Source organism: Serinus canaria, chromosome 1 (genome assembly GCF_022539315.1).
Source record: "Serinus canaria isolate serCan28SL12 chromosome 1, serCan2020, whole genome shotgun sequence".
Taxonomy (NCBI): Eukaryota; Metazoa; Chordata; class Aves; order Passeriformes; family Fringillidae; genus Serinus; species Serinus canaria.
In genome coordinates, this window is record NC_066313.1 from 27,790,598 (window position 1) to 27,807,370 (window position 16,773).

The 16,773-nt window shown below is 46.8% G+C and overlaps 1 protein-coding gene, 1 long non-coding RNA gene and 1 gene segment (V, D, J or C); 1 reads left to right on the plus strand and 2 right to left on the minus strand.

Moving 5' to 3' along the window:
- Positions 1 to 1,793, minus strand: part of LOC103825176 (T-cell receptor beta-2 chain C region-like) — a 29,348-nt gene extending 27,555 nt beyond the window's left edge. Inside the window, 2 exon segments of the C gene segment in view lie at positions 810 to 1,107; positions 1,542 to 1,793. Coding sequence covers positions 810 to 1,107; positions 1,542 to 1,584 — 341 coding nt within the window.
- LOC103827184 (trypsin I-P1-like) overlaps positions 1 to 16,773 on the plus strand; it is a 45,470-nt gene that overhangs the window by 16,504 nt on the left and 12,193 nt on the right. The gene's annotated exons all lie outside the window — the stretch shown is intronic.
- On the minus strand, positions 9,645 to 11,261 carry LOC115484835 (uncharacterized). The gene is made up of 2 exons (XR_007777179.1): positions 10,370 to 11,261; positions 9,645 to 9,936 (listed from the first exon to the last, which is right to left on the minus strand). It is a non-coding gene; the product is annotated as an uncharacterized LOC115484835 (long non-coding RNA).

Sequence of the window (16,773 nt, forward strand, 5' to 3'; positions counted from 1 at the left end):
AACACTAGCAGCTGCAGCATGTCATCCTTTCTTTGAGCCTGCTTACATCACCGCCTGAGGAATGGAAGAGGGATGAGGGTGGTGAGGGCCAGGAGGTCAGCAGAAGGCAGGGCATTGCAGTAGATTATTTGGATCTGCCATGTTGTAGAGTTGGTCTTTGCCAGGAGGCTGATTGGGATGTCATGTTTTGTGCTTGCAGAGTCTCAGAACAAGGCTTGGGTGTCCCAAATCCCAAGAAGAAGAGAAAGTCAGAAGAGAGGAAGGAGGGAAGAGAGGAGGGAAGGCAGAAAAGTTCCAGGAAGAAAGGATGTAAAGCTGGGAGTAAAGCAGGAACAAGAGCCAGGAAGAGAGGAAGGCAAGGAAGAAAGCAGGAGAGAAGGAAGGAAGATAAAAACCATGAGTTGACATAGCAGACAGAAATAAAGGAGAGATGGATAGAGAATGGAATAGGGAATACAAAAACAATAGGTGTAACAGGACCAAAAGGAAAGAACAGGCGGACGGACAGAAAGACTTGGAAGGAGGAAAGTGCAAATCTGTCTGTGAGTAGCAGAGAATGAGTGGAGACAGTGATGACAAGAAGAAACCAGAGTGAGAAGGTGATTCAGAGATAGGAAAGAAGAGAAAAGCAGACAGAGACCATGCTGAAGACAGTCACATGGACAGACAGACATGCACCGTCTTTCCTGCAGAGCTGGTGGGCAAGGAAGAAAACAGGGTTCTGTCAAAACTGGGCTCAGTGTGTGCTGGTGGCACATTCCTGTTCGCCTGGAAAGGTTTGTGCTATGCTGCTCCAGCCTTTGACTCACTGTGGATCTTGTTCAGCACAGAAATATGTGCCTGAGTCATTGAGTAGGGCATGCTGTATCTTCACAGATAAATGGTTGTTCTTAGTCCCATTACTCTGGAAGCGATTTTTGAATTCCTTCTCAATATCTGCTTTGCCACCTTCCAATGAATACACAACCAGCTGCAGACTGGCATTCTTCTCCATGGGTAACTTGTACCAGTACATGGTCTTGACTACATTCCCCAGTCCAGAACATTCCAGAGTGACGGTGTCTCCCACCTGGACAACTGTATCTGGTGATTGCTGAAGGGCCCAGCCTGGAGAGACAGGGATGAAAGGTGGGAAGTGAAATGCATTGAAGAGGACAAAAATACACATCCTCGAAGTAGGCCATGGGATGGAATGCCACCAGGATATCAGAGAGCTATGGGACAGTGCCCTGCTTCTCTGAAAAAGGCAGATGGGATCCAAACACCCCCAACAAATAAATTTCAAATACCATAGTAAATCTGTTTTGAGAAAGAATGACTTTGGTACTCTCAAGTGAAGTACTAAAATGGGGCAGGAAAAAACAAATCTGTAGCTTTGCAGAGTTTCCTGACTCAATAGGTGGTGGAAAAGTTCACCTGGTCTATTGCCAACCCCCACCCTGGAAGCCTTGGGGAAGGGGCACTGCCAGACATGGGAGCCCAGCTGAGGATGCAGCAGCAGCTCCAGTGCAGCTGCTGAAGAGGAAGGGAAGCCCACTTACCCACAGGGAGCAGCATGGCCACAAGGAACCGGTGGGAATCCATGGAGAAAGGCCCCCTCCTTGCAGCCACCTGCCCCTGGTGACAGCACAGACACAGAGGTGTGGAAAGAGGAGAGCTGGAGAGGAAGAGATACGTCTCTCGGTGGGTGGGCGGGGGAGTGAGCAGGAGTCTGAAATGTCACAAAGGCTGTTGGCTGTCCAGGAACGGTGGGGAAGGACACCTGCAGGCAGTCATGAGGTGCTTGTACTCTGCTCCTCTGGCTTCCTGCTGTGTGTGAGCGTGGGTGTGCAAGAGTAGGTGGGACTTCAGTAGGTGCCATAGTTCAGACCTATCATGGAGCAGGATGGGGCTGTGTGGCAGCCTGAGTGCATGCACAGGAATGCACAAAGTGGCAGAAATGTATGGGAAGACAAGGAGATCTCAGGAATGCATGTCTGTGTCCCACTGTGTGTATCCTCCCTAGCCTCCCTCACACTCACTGATTGCCAGCCTAGGAAGCTGCAATGTGGAATCACTGCTTCTCCCACTCAGGCCTGAAGTGTTGTCCAGGTATGGGAGAAACTGATGACCTTCAGTGCAGGTGTCTCTTGGAGCCTGGCAGAGAATACTTCTGTATCTGTTCTTCTCTAAGTCCAAAGGGGGCAAACAGGCTTCTCTTACCTCACAGAGGGAACAGGCTGCCTTTGCTTCTGCACGGGGATTATTTTTTGGGGACTCTTAATCTCAGAGACACTTCTGAGGAGAAGATTGTGCCACACAGGATGTGCAGATATACACTGACTTTCTTGATTCCAGAGAAGAAGGGATCTAATCCTTGCCTATTAATTGCTGCACTCTGAAAAAGAGCACCAGGGTATCAATGGACAAGGCTGGAGAAAATCATGTTCTCTTTTTTCTGTGTCCACACAGCCTTTTTCACCTGCCCTTGCAGTGGGAAATCCCTGTAGGCAGGAAGAGACACTCGTACTTTGTGTGCACTGAGTTTGGGTACAGAGGTCTGACAGAGACTCTGCACATCTGTGCTGTGCTGTGTGCACAGCAGTGTGAGGTTGGCCCATACAGGACATCAAGTGATCCCACTGCTCAGGGCTCTGAAGGGCTTTGCCCTGAAGATGTTCCCATGTGTCCTGTCAGCAGAGGAGAGCAGCAATGCCTCCATCTCCTCCCAAATCCTCTGATGCACATCTGAGTGTGTCCCATTGCATTCATTTCCCCAAGCTGCCTAGAGAAGATTCAGGGAAGACCCCAGATTGCTTGACAGAACTTGGAGAAAAAAGCCATGGGATTGGGCTACTTTGTAGAAACCCCAAATCCTCCCACCAGCAGTAGCAGCACTCCAGCAGAGAGGAGGCTGTGCCTGATGTGTCCATGCAAAGGGTCTCCAGTTCCCTGGAGTGAGCAAAGGGCAGGCCAGGGCATGGGGAGCCTTGAAGACACAGTATTGGAGGAGTTAGTGTTGGTGAACAGGCATGGTTGCTATGTGGGGCCCTGTGTGTAGGTCCTGGGAAGCTTGGCTGTTTGCATGGGAATCTGCAGGGTGGGAACTGTGTTGGTGTTGTCTCTTTTCACGAATGAGACAGGATTTCTTGAGTACCCTACTTGAGACTTATTTGCAGCATTAGCCCCATTACGTAGCTGAGACAATAGGAAGACGGTAAAGTTCACATACAGCATGCTGCAGCTAAAGATTTCTTTGTTACCCAGCATTTTGAAAACTTTTTGGCTTATAGCATATTGCTAAAGCTTACAGACAGTTGTTTTAGCCAGTTAGGAAAAGTACACGTACACGTAAGCTTCACAGAATGCTTGCTCGGCTTCTTTCTATTAACAATACACAATACACCATTATTGAGCTTAAAACCTTCTACCATCTTCCTAAGCATATTTTCCTGCAGTCTTAAGGTTTATCTTAGCCAAACCTGAGGCTCAAGCTGTTGTTTAATGTTCTTGCTTGCTATACTCCTGTAACTTTTTCTACTTTCACACTCTGTAGCTGCAGCTAGTTTTCAGTTTCTCTGTTCTTTCTGTTTCTGAGGCCAGCTTTTGCAACTTTCTGAAAATCTTTTTACCTTTACTATTTGCCACATTTCCCCCTCAGTCTACCTAAAAAAGAAACTCCAACAACTTTGTCACAATTTAAAGCTTTCATTTATGTTTATGCTTCCATTTATTATCTCTGTAAGGTCTTGAGAACTTTCTGTGATTTTTTTTCTTGTATTTCTTGTATGATAAAAACCTCTTTGACAGTTTTGTCTATCATTTGTGGCACACACTGAAGTATGCAAGTTTCTACTACTAATACCACTATTAAAATACTCAACACATATAAACCTATTTTATAAAGTTTTTTTAACTAAGGTGTAAAGCTCTATCTTTTGAAAAAATTGTCTAACTATGATTCACTGTCTTCTTTGATTAGATCTGCTTTTGTGGATGGATTCAGAATGATCAGATAAATTTATACAACATAATTTTCAAATTCCTCACAACTATGCTAATGTTTTAGTAAAAGAAAATCAATTGCTGTTCCATTTTGAAGGGTAGCATCTTTACCACTGTTGATGTCTGTGAGTATATCACTGATTGTAATGGATGTGGTATTGGTTTGTTTACTTAGCTGACATCTAACTCAATCTAACTGTTTAAATGCTATGGCAGAATTAAGTTGGGGCAAGAACAAAATTGCTGAAACTTTTTTTGCAGCTCTCTAGGGCCTAAAATTACTGTTACAATTTTCATCAGATTGATGGGCAAATCTTTTTCTTCTATGTTTTTTCTTAATGACTGTTTTAGCACTAGAGGTTAGTATAGTAAGTTGTCTCATATTGTATGGACTACATTAAGGCATGATGGAATGCTTTGCTAAGCCCTGTCTCTACAAAGGAATTAATATCTTTTTGGTAATTGTTGTGGATATTGATCGAGCTTGGTAAGCCTACCTTTACTATCTGAGTGATTGCACTAAAAACTCAAGTTTCTTTAAGTAGGGTAATTGGGACTGATATTGTATTTTGGAAGATCATTCTCTCTCCAAGTGTTATCAAGTATCAAAGGCTCTGTGTTTGGGTCCTGAGAAGTTTGGACATTAGCATGGGAATCTGCAGGGTGGGAACCACCTGGAGTGCCCTGAGCAGGCCTGTGCTGTGCACGGGTTTGTGTTAGGAAGGACAGAGTCATGGGATTGGTCAGCTAAGAAGGGACCTCAAGGGGTCCCTGCTCCAACCTCCCTGCTCAAGCAAAGTCCTCCCAGACCACATGGCACACAACTGTCTCCACATGGTCCTGGATTATCTCCAGAGAGAGAGGCTCCACAGCTTCTTTAGGCAATCTGCTCCATTACACGGTCTTCAACACTGCAAAGCTCTTATCTCAGATTCAGGTGGAACTTCCAATGCATTATTTTCTGCCCTTTGTCTCTTGTCCTAGTGCTTGGTGTCACAGTGAAGAACCTGGATCCACCTCTTGGAACACTCTGTTTACATACTTGTAGACATAGATGGGGTGGCCACTTAGTTGTTTCTTCTCAAGATACAACAGGCCTGGCTCCCTCAGCCTTTGTTCACTAATGAGGGTGCTCCGCTCTGGTTTTTGCCTTTTTCGTCCAAAGGACCTGCTCCAGGAGCTCCATGCCTCTCTTCTCCTTAAAAGCCCAGAACAGGACACAGCACTCCAGATATGCCTCACCAGGGCTGAGTACAGCCTCACTTCCCTCCCTCTGCTGGCAATGCTCTTCCTAATGCATCCCAGGACACCACTGACTTCTTTGACACCAGGACACACTGGCTCATGTGAGAGCTTCTTGTCCACCAGGACGCCCTGGTCCTTCTCTGAAGAGCTGCTTCCCAGCTGGTCTGCCCCCAACCTGTGCTGCTGCATGGGGCAATTCCTCCCCAGGTGCAGAACCCTGCATTTGCCTTTGCTGAATTTCAAAAGGTTCCTCTCTGTCCACCCTTCCAACCTGTCAATGCCCATCTGAAGGGCTGCACAGCCCTCTCAGGTATCAGAAACTCCTCCTAACTTGGTGTTATCAGGGAACTTCATAAGGAGACTCTGTACCCATCATCTGGGTCACTGATGTATAGAACGCTGTAACCTGTGGGAAATTTCTGTTATTTGCACAACTTTCTAATGTACCCTGTAATTTTTAAAATATGTTTGCTGAAGATAAAGTGTATGTGGATCAAGGGCTGGAAGGCAGGTGTTTCCTGCCCCAGACACCACTCTACATGGAGGAGTTAGGGATCCACATAACACTTTACCTGAGTTAGCACAGGCTTGTGCTCTGCTGTTCATGTTCCTTGGCCACAGAACAACCACAGAAAAGGCATTGTAACAGAGGAGCATGTGGGCAGCTCCCTCATGGTGCCGGCAACTTCCACACCTGCCAGGACTTGCCTTTATCTACAGGTGCAGCAAGAACTTCCCACACAAGCACTCCTTTCATTTGACAGTGCGTATTATGAGCAGGGTTGACTGGAGTTAACTAAGTGGAAGTCAGTGGAGTGCAGATTGAAGACAGAAAGAAGATTGTGGGGAAGGGAAGGGAGAAAGAGAGGAGAAGAAGGGCTGACAGAAGGAAGTGTAGTGCAAAAAAGAGTTAAATGCAGAGAGAGGCCTGAAGTGGCATGGAGACAATGATGGACAAATAAACTGTCAGCATCTGAGAAGAGAAAGAAGGCAAGGCTAGGAAGCAGAGCAGCTAATGAGTGAGAATTCTCATGCAGCACCCACAAGATGGGTAGCAGGTCCTGGTTGTGCAGGGACAAGTTTGTGCTCAGCTCCCTCAGCAGTCTAACCACTGTGATCACTCTCAGCACAGTAGTATGTGCCAGAGTCATTGAGAAAGGCATGTTCTATTGAGAGGGTGATACTGTCTCCTTGGATATTGCTGCTCTTGAAATGGCTCTCAAAACCCTTCTCCACCACTGCATTAACTCCTTCATAAGCATAAACCATCTGGGTTAGACTGGAATTCTTCTCTGAAGGCAGAATGAACCAGTACATAGCTGAGCTGGAGGATTTCTTCTTGGAACATTCCAGATTCACAGACTGGCCTTCTTTTATCACCATGTCTGGAGACTGTTCCAGGGCTAACACTGCAAAGGAAAAGAAGGAGCAGTGAGGAGGACAGAAAAAATGGGAAAAATCTCAACAAGACACTGTGGGTTAGTAGGGAAAGGGTGACAAGACATAGGGCAGCCAATTCAAGACATGGGACAGCTCTTCAGATCAGCAGGTGAATTTCCAATATCTCCTGAAGAGGCAAGATGCATTTGTGGCCAGTTTGAGTCCAAATCCAGGAACCATCAACGGGCTGCAAAAAGAATGACAAATGGATGGCCATTGCAGAAGATTTCAGGGATTCCCATTCCCACCACATTCACTGCTTATCCTCCATGCAGAAAGCTCTGCAGAATGAAGCACTGCCAGGAACTGGTTACAAAGCTTGTAGAACAGGAATGGGATCAGTGGAGGTGCTCAGGGCTGGGCTGAGTTCACTTACCCAGAGGGGCCAGCATGGCCACCACGAAACAGCAGGGAACCATGCGGGGAAAGGCCCCTACCCTCTCAGCAACCTGCCTCTTGGAGCTGCCCAAAGGTGTGTGCAGAGGGAGCAGTGAGTGAGGGTGAGACACCTCGGGATGGGGCTGGCCAAGAAATGAGAGAAGGCATTGGCTGGCTGGGAACCCTGGGGAGTGACACAAACTCTGTGTCAGCACAAACTTTGTTTCTGCAGGAAAGCAGAAACCCTGCAGAGATGCAGCAGCTGGAAGGCGCAGGCTGGGCATGGGTGGGTGTGGAAGGAAGGATGGGGTTGGAAGGACAGGACTGTGCTGAGCTTTCAGGGGAGTGTGAGTGAGTGCAAGGCAGAGGAATGCTGGCTGCTCCCCTCCTGCTTCTGAAGGCCTTGGGAGATGGAGGAATGAGGGACAAAGGCCACATCGAGGTGCCTTGAATGTTCCATGCCCTCTCCCTGTCTTCCCCAGACATGGCTGCTTCAGTCCCTGCCTGACCACCCCATGTCCCAGCCGGCTGTGTGACAGCTCTTCTTCTCTCTGCAGCCCTGTGAGCACAGCAAATGCCATCCATGAGAGGGAGGCAGGACCCCAAAAGGCACCAGAGCAGCCCGAGCACTCAGAGCTGGGAGGGCCCTCACGGGCGATGCAGTGAGAGCGGCAGGAGAGGAAGGTAAATACCTGTGGGGAGCTGAGGGACAGTCAGTGCCCTGGCATGGGAAGAGAGAAGGGATCGACTGTGGCCCACAGGGACAGCCATGAGGGTGACAAGGAGCTGGGATGGGGATCAGGGTGACCTCTCCTTGGTGACAGGAAATAGGCTGAGTATCTCCAGAGATGGCTTCTCCCTGGCACCTGGGGCCCTGCTGGGGCCTCCAGGCTGGGTCAGACTGGTGCTGCCTGTGGCACGAGGGCTTCTGGGGGTTGGAATTCAGAAACACACTTCATTTGGCACATTCAGGGATTGCTCAGGGACAGAGAGCATCTGAGTCATTGTCCCCCTCTGCCCTGAGAAATGGCCTCTAAAAGGAGATTTGCTCTCCTGGCAGGACTGGGCCTGTCCTCCAGTGGGGTGTGGAGGCTGCCCCTGGGATTCAGGCAGTGGGAGCACTGGGGGCTGGAAAGCAGCTGTACTGTGCAATTGCCTTCACTCACGCTCTGCCAGGGACACCTCTGTGCTGCTCTGCTCACAGGCTGAGGAGACCCAGGCCACCGCAGCCTCTGCACTGCAGCCTCAGGTGTTTCTGCTCTGAAGAAAATCCACGTGTCCTCTGCTGCATGGGACAAAATCTGCATGGGATAGCTGGGGAGCCCGATCACCACAGGGATAAATAACATCTGGCATAGTGGTAAGGGCTGCAAGGGACACAGGGAAGGAGTGACATGTCATTCTGATGAAGTCTGCTGGCAGCACATTTCCCTCATCCTTCTCCTTCCTGTGCCTAGAGATCTGCCTGACAATAGGGAAGGAGAAACAATTGGAAATGAGGGAGGACCCCTGGTGGAACTTCTGCCTCATAAGAAAGAAGAAGAAGGGAAGGAGAAGGCTCATGAGGTATCACCCAATTCAGTGTTTTACTGAAGGAGAAATTTCAGTGGAGATCCTGAGGAAATCTGTGTGCAAGTGCTAAGCTGGAGACAGGATCAACCAGTGGAGACTGTGGCACAGTGCTGTGTTCTGAATTTACTATGAGAATTATGATGACAACAAAATTTCAGTGGCAGTTAAGCACTGCTTACTTCAAATCCAGGACTTAGAATTTCTCATGCTCTGCCTGCAAGAGTGTACAAAAAACTGAAACAGAGCTTTTCTGAGAGAGCTGACCCAAACTGGCTAAAAAGATATTTTCTCCCATTCAGCCTGATGCTCAGCATGGAAACGGAGGGGAGCTGGCCAGCTGCTGCCTGTCAGTGCTCACGGAACCAGGTCAGTGGGTGCTGAGTGACAGTATTGTGCATCCCATGGATTTACTTGAGTTTCATTTCTCTCTCTTTTCCTTGTTATTTACTCCTGTTATTGCTCTGTTTGGATCTCAACCTTTCAGTTCTACCCTTTCCCATCCCACCAGGGGAGACTAGTGGAGCCAATAATCAGTGGGTTTTGTCTTTCCAGCTGGTGGAGAGGGAAAGTGCTGTGTGAACTATTCCACATCCTGCATCCCAGGCCATGAATTGATGAAACAGATTGTAAGGACGGGACATAGATGAGAAAGGGAGGAGAAATAGGAAGAGACTAGGTATGAGAGGACAAGAAGGAAAAGTCAGGTGGAGAGTCCAAAACATGTGGAAGGAGGAGAGTGAGAAGCTGTCTGTGAGTGGCAGAGAAATGAGTGGAGAAAGTGAGGACCAGAGGAAACAAGACTGAGATGGTGATTCAAGGATGGAAAAGAACAGAAAAGCAGACAGAGACCAACCTGAAAACAGACAGTTGGACAGACAAACATACACATCTTTCCTAAAGAGCTGGAGGGCAAGTGAAGAATACAGGGTCCTCTCAAACACAGGGCTCAGTGTGTGCTGGTGGCACATCCCTGTTTGCCTGGAAAGGTTTCTGCTACGCTGCTCCAGCCTTTGACTCACTGTGGATCTTGTTCAGCACAGAAATATGTGCCTGAGTCATTGAGTAGGGCATGCTGTATCTTCACAGATAAATGGTTGTTCTTAGTCCCATTACTCTGGAAGCGATTTTTGAATTCCTTCTCAATATCTGCTTTGCCACCTTCCAATGAATACACAACCAACTGCAGACTGGCATTCTTCTCCATGGGTAACTTGTACCAGTACATGTTTACAAAAGTCTTCCCTGATGCAGAACATTCCAGAGTGACAGTGTCTCCCACCCGGGCAAGTGTATCTGGTGATTGCTGAAGGGCCCAGCCTGGAGAGAAAGGAGATGAAAGGTGGGAAGTGAAATGCATTGAAGAGGAAAAAAATACACATCCTGGAAGTAGGCCATGGGTGGAATGCCACCAGGATATCAGAGAGCTATGGGACAGTGCCCTGCTTCTCTGAAAAAGGCAGATGGGATCCAAAGAACCCAAACCAACCAGCTTCACATGCAAGAGTGAATCTGTTTTGAGAAAGAATGACTTTGGTACTCTCAAGTGAAGTAATAAAATGGGGCAGGAAAAAACAAATTTGTAGCTTTGCAGAGTTTCCTCACTCAATAGCTAGTGGAAAAGTTCACCTGGTCCATTGCCAAGCCCCACCCTGGAAGCCTTGGAAAGAGCACTGCCAGACATGGGGAGCCCAGCTGAGGATGCAGCAGCAGCTCCAGTGCAGCTGCTGAAGAGGAAGGGAAGCCCACTTACCCACAGGGAGCAGCATGGCCACAAGGAACCGGTGGGAATCCATGGAGAAAGGCCCCCTCCTTGCAGCCACCTGCCCCTGGTGACAGCACAGACACAGAGGTGTGGAAAGAGGAGAGCTGGAGAGGAAGAGATACGTCTCTCGGTGGGTGGGCAGGGGAGTGAGCAGGAGTCTGAAATGTCACAAGGGCTGTTGGCTGTCCAGGAACGGTGGGGAAGGACACCTGCAGGCAGTCATGAGGTGCTTGTACTCTGCTCCTCTGGCTTCCTGCTGTGTGTGAGCGTGGGTGTGCAAGAGTAGGTGGGACTTCAGTAGGTGCCATAGTTCAGAGCTATCATGGAGCAGGATGAGGCTGTGTGGCAGCCTGAGTGCATGCACAGGATTGCACAAAATGGCAGAAATATATGGGAAGACAAGGAGATCTCAGGACTGATTATTTGTGTCTGTGTCCAGCAGTTTCTCTCCTCTCTAGCCTCCCTCGCACTCACAGATTCCCAACCCTGCAAGCTGCAATGTGCATTCCCTGCTTCTCCCACTCAGGCCTGTCCCATACCTATCCAGGTATGGGAGAAACTGCTGACCTGCAGAGCTGGTGTCTCTTGGAGCGTGGCAGAGAATACTTCTGTGGGTGTTCTTCTCTAACTCCAGAGGGGGATCTCAAGGAGAGAACAGGCTGCCTTTGCTTCTGCACTGGGATTATTCTTTGGGAGACACTTTACTTCGGAGACATTTCTGAGGAGAAGGGTGTGCCCCACGGGACATGCTGTGACTTTGTCGATGCTAGAGAGGAAAAGATATTCTGTTGACAAGAGAGAAATGGTATTGTTATTGCTGAGCAGTGCTTATACAGCATTCAAGGGCTTTTCTGCTTCTCATACCCCCATGCAGGCAAGGAGGCTGGTGGTGCATGGGAACTTAGGATGAGGGACAGCAGGGAGAGCTGATCACCATATGATCCAAGGGATATTTCATATCCTATGGTGTCACGTTGGGGGCAAGTAGGGGGAAGAAGAAGGAAGAGAGAGATATTCGGAGTGGTGGTGTTTCTCTTTCCAAGTCACGGTTTTGTGTGATGGGGCCCTGCCTTCCTGGGAATGGCTGAAGACCTGCCCGCCCATGGGGAAGTGGGGAATGAATTCCTTGTTGTCATTTGCTCATGTGCACAGTCTTTGCTTCACCTCTTAAACTCTTTATGTCAAGCCATGAGTTTTTCACTTGCATTTTGCCATTCTCTCCCCAGTCCTGCTGGTGGGGAGTGAGCAAGCAGCTGCCTAGGGCGTTATCCTGGCTGGGGCTAAACCATGACCCAACCCCAGACCACATCCTTCCTTTGCCATTGCTGTTCCTATGTCATAGTCCAATTACCTCTCAGTGTACCCATTATCGCTCAATTTATAATCTCAAGATTTTCTCCTTATACTCAGTAAGGTAACACTCTTTATTCTTTTATTGGTTAGCTTTAAATGCAGTAATTTTTCACTTGGTAGTGTCATGGCGGTGTTTATGCTGCTTTCCTTTCTACTTTCTCTTTCTTGTGCCCCCAGGATGAGAAGCAAACCTCAAGCTCACAGTTTGCAGGTTTTGGTTTGCAATGGGAGTCATTTGCTTCCTACAGGCTGGTGTTTGTCCCTGCAGCTTGGTGTTGATAGGGAGCATCCTCCCAAGGCTTGTGACTCTGCCTACGAAAAGGCTTCATCTGGGAGTAAGAGAAAGCCTTCATTTTGCAGAGTGTCTGAAGGGATGGGAACTGATGGGGAGAGGTAACAGGCTACATTTATCTCCCTCCCTTGTATGTAAGAGGCGCAGACTTGTCTCACAAAGTTTCAACACATAGTTACCAAATTGACCAAGCACCTGTAGTAAATCTGTTTTTCATATTGCTCTTTAATGGTTTCATTTGAGTCAGTCTGGATATGAAAAAAAGACTGGATATCACAGGACAAAATCCCTCAAAACAAGGTCATTCTAAATTTTTTTTTCCTCTTCTTTTCAGAGATCAGAGGAGAACCCATGATTTCTGATACAGCCTGTTTAGCTGGGAAGAGGAGTAAGTGTCCTAGAGAAGGGAATGAGAAACATAGACTAAGATGTAACATCTAGGACCAAGAGACAGGACTACAGAACATGAGGTATTGGGCTGGTCATCTCAGCATGCTTCTGGATTGTTCTCTCTTCTACAACAGTGAAACGAGTACTTAGTCACTAATTATGTCTGTCTATACAGAACTTCTATTTGTATATATTGAATTCTTCAAAAAAATACATTTAGGATTTTTTTTCTGGCTGTCACTGCCTAAATAATAAAACCAATAGTGGAATGTTATTTTCCTGCCTTGGTCTTAGTATGTCTGTGATCTTAACACTATTTATTCAGGGTCTTAACCCATTGGACAAAAATTCATTTAAGATCATTCTGTCTGCATCTCCAGTCTAGAGCTCCATTAGTGTCCTTACTGTCACTTACAGACTCTTCCATGAGGAGTCTTTCATTTAAAAAGTAGGAAGTCACCTCTCCATTAGTTTTGAAGGAGTTTGTGGTGCTGGCAGCTCCTCAGGTCATGTTCAAAAGGCAATTTCCAAGAAATCCCAGCAGAGACCAGTCTTGTTGCACCTTACTCTTCCTTTGGAACCGGTCAAAAGGACAGGACTTGCAGGCCATGAATTCAAATAAATGTGAGTGACAGAACAAAGGGGAGGGAGATCCTTGATTTTTATTTCCAAGTCTTTCATAGGAGTCTTTTTGAGCTTTGGAGGCTATGCTGCCTAAGACTTCAGACAAAGAAAAACAAGAATGTGTCAGGAAAAAACATTTAGGGATATATTTTCTAACAATTATATTTTTTTGGTGGGAGAATTTCACAGGAAACAAGAGCTTGCATCAGACATACCTGTCCTGCATTCTTGGGAGTTTACAGAAGAAGCAGGTGCAAAGAAGCAGGCCATACTGCAGAGACTCCCTGAGCTTTACAGATTTGTTTTAGAGACCTAGGATGCTTCTCATAAATACCCAATGCTTTTGACCACAACCCCCTAAAGTTAAGCAACATCTCTTCTTCAGGGCATATCTGTGCACTGAAAAGATATGATGGTGGAAGGAGGGATCTGATTTATATTTGGCTTTGAAGACAGAGGCTGCTGCACTGCTCTGTTGCTCTGCAATTCAAACCATCCTGGGTCCATTGCCTGAACTTCTACGGAGTCTTCTTTCTGCTCTTCCTCTTCCCCTCTCCTGACAGTCTCCCATTTTTCAAAGACTCCATCTCTCACTCAGAGAAGGTGGGGATTTTATCTTGGTGTTCAACCCCGTCGCTACACCGTGCGATCGCTCGCAGCACAGAAATACGTGGCTTCATCCTGGGCTGTCACATTCTTGATTGTCATCAGAGAGTAATCAGTATTCTGTCTGGTTACTTCAAACTTGGCCTCAGAGTAACCATCCTCATAAGAGTTATGACTCCATGTACTACTGCTGACTATTAACTTCAAACCACTTCTTGGAGGCTGCTGGTACCAGAACATATAGGCAAGGTTACTGTAATTCTGGTAGCAGGAGATGGTCAGAGAGCCTCCAGGTCTCAGAAGGGTTTTGTCAGGCCACTGAGCAATGTAAGCTCCAATCCCAACACCTGCATTAATAAGAGATAACAAGAGAGAGTGAGGAGCAGGAGTACAGATGATGGCCAAAGGGGTTCCCTACCTAACAGTAGCCCTGCATGGCCTGGAGGAGAGCCCTGCTGCAGATGGATCTGTTGTCTCTCACCAGGTAAAAGAGCAAGCACAACAGCCAGCATGGCCCTCCAGCTCTCCCAGGACAGTGTGCTCCTGCTCACTGAGAGACAAGAGCTAAGAGAGAGCCATGCCCCTCCCCTTGCCCTGATTTGTCTGTCACGTTTGGGCAGGGAAGAGAGAAGGGACTGTCCAGCTGTGATACTTTCTTTGGTGAGCCAGTAAAAGCAAAGCTAAATATTGTTCACGGGGCCCCAAGGCCTGCTTCAGCTTTTCCACAAGTCAGTGTTCTGAGCTGCTGACACAAATGGGGAATTTCTCACAGACCAGGATACTGCTGGCTGAATGCTGAGCTGTCATTCCATGATTGAGAGAGTCTGGGTGTTGGAGGCCCGACATGAACCTAGGATCAGTGGATTCATAAATAAATTATTTTTTGACCCATTTACATCAGCGGATATAACTTGGGCCCTCCTTGCAGAAGGATTTCCAGCAAAAGTACACCCGTATTGCTTCATTCTGAAGAGTTGTTCTTATTATCTGGAGCATGGCATTTCACAACTCGGATATTGTTAGTCAGAAGCAATGATGATAGATCAAGATAGCAAAGGCACAAGAATTTTGTTTAATCATATCCTAATTTCTTCAGTTTTCCAGCCAGGGATGCATATTCAATGCTGGTTAATTTTCCTGGAGCTCTAATTCACTTTTATAAAACTCCAGAAATCTCTGCCAGCCATTTTTTCTCAAAACAAAAAGTGTAGTTAAACATTAACCTCATGAACACTCTGTTTGTTTCTAGCCTGCCAGATACATCCTACTTAGCCAATTCTATATATGTCGTATGTTCTATTCTGTTATATACAGCTCTACATAAACAACCCATAACACTCTTGATTATTTTCTGAGTATATAAAATTCAAAATTGTTTCTTTTCTCCTACTACTTTTAATGAAATACACATAATTAATGCCAATGACCTTCAGTAATCCTGATATCACAGCTTCAAAACACTGAGGGATACTTCTGAGGTCTTCTCTTCTTCTTCACATTTTGTTGTTATCCCCTCTCCCATATTTGCTTGATGCTCTAGAGTGATTTATATCTTCCCTAGGCCTCTAGACATTTCTATAAAAGGCATGGTTTTTCTATGAGCCTGGATACATTGTACTTTCTTTGAGCCTGAGGCCTTGTTCCTGAATCCTCCGGGATTCAGAGCAGCGGAAATCTCAAAAATTTGGTAGTGAATGTTCCCTGTCTCACTTTTTAAATCCTTCTTTTTAAGGGAGTTACCAGAAATTTTCTGAGAAGTTATAGGTTCTTCCCAATCAGGAATGAACATGCATTTTATATGATGTATAAAAGTTTTGTATTATCTCTAGTGTTGTGAACACTTTGCATCTAAGAAATAGGGGTTCTGCCAGTTCTCAGGTTTCTCAGAAGAAATTATTCCATACCTGTGCTGCCATGAGGTTGAACCCTGTGCTGGAGATATTACAGTTTCAGTGATTTTTCAAGGAATTGCAAATGATTTGGACCTTTCTGGTTTTATTTTTTTTTTTAATTTCTGTTTAGATGAGCTTTCCTCTCTCAGGAAACAAAAGATGATTGCAAACTCTTCAAAGGAAGCAAGCAACTGGGAGATGTAACTCAGGACACCTCTAGTGTGTCTCTCAGGAATTGCTTAATATGTTACTGCCTTTTGAGCAGTAGCTAAACTGATAGCCCATTCATTTTTCAGTTTAAATATCTAATTCTCTCAGTCTGTTTTCTTCCAGGATTAAAGATGAAACAAGGGAAAACAAAAAAGTACCAAGGTGAAGGCAGGTATGGTCAAACTTCCCAAGTAAGACCCTGACCTGCTGTACTCAGGGAAGAGTAGATGCAGAAAAGTGGAGGAATACAGTTATAAAATGGGCCATTCACAGGTAAACAGGATGCTGGTAAGTATGCTTGTCTGGCTATGCTTTGTACTGCCTTAGCTCACTCTAAGCCCTGTCTTACTATTTTCTATTTCAAAGTATTCACCTGAGGGAGGAACTGTCTATTCTATGTGCATGTGTTTAGTGTCTGGACACCTACGGGCTAGGAACTGGAGTCAGAGCACTGGCACCAGCAGCTAGAGAGAGCAGACTAGGTGAACTTAGCAGCAGAGACTGGAGTAGGGCCCCAGGCTGTAGGGGCCAGGTGTTCCCCGTGGAGAGGGAGGGTGTGCGAGTGTGTCATCACTCGTGAATGTGAAGCCAGACTACCTGGCAGGTAAGTGAGGTGACCTGGGCTCCAGGTGGGTGTCTCTAATGGCAAGAACAGTGAGAGGTGGCAACAAGAGGAAGCAGGGGAGTCACAGGCATTTTTTGGAGAGGGGGCTATGTGAGAGGTGTGTGTGTGGACATAAAGGCAACTGGACTGCAGTGCTGGGGGACTCAGAGGTCCAAGGGCTGGCTCATGTGGCTGGCATCCAGTGGCTGCCAGTGGACTCAGTATCTCAGCAGAGAAATACTGAGTCCACAGGCTGCCACTGGAGAGAGACATGTGAAAAGCTTGCAAACTGTACATGTGGATACATATATTTCCCACTATTGAACCCTTGTCTAGAACCCTGATTTCCCACTGTGAACCCCTGCCAGAAAGGGACAAAAGATGAGGCCATCGGTGCTGTTCTGTGGCTGCATCTGTGTTG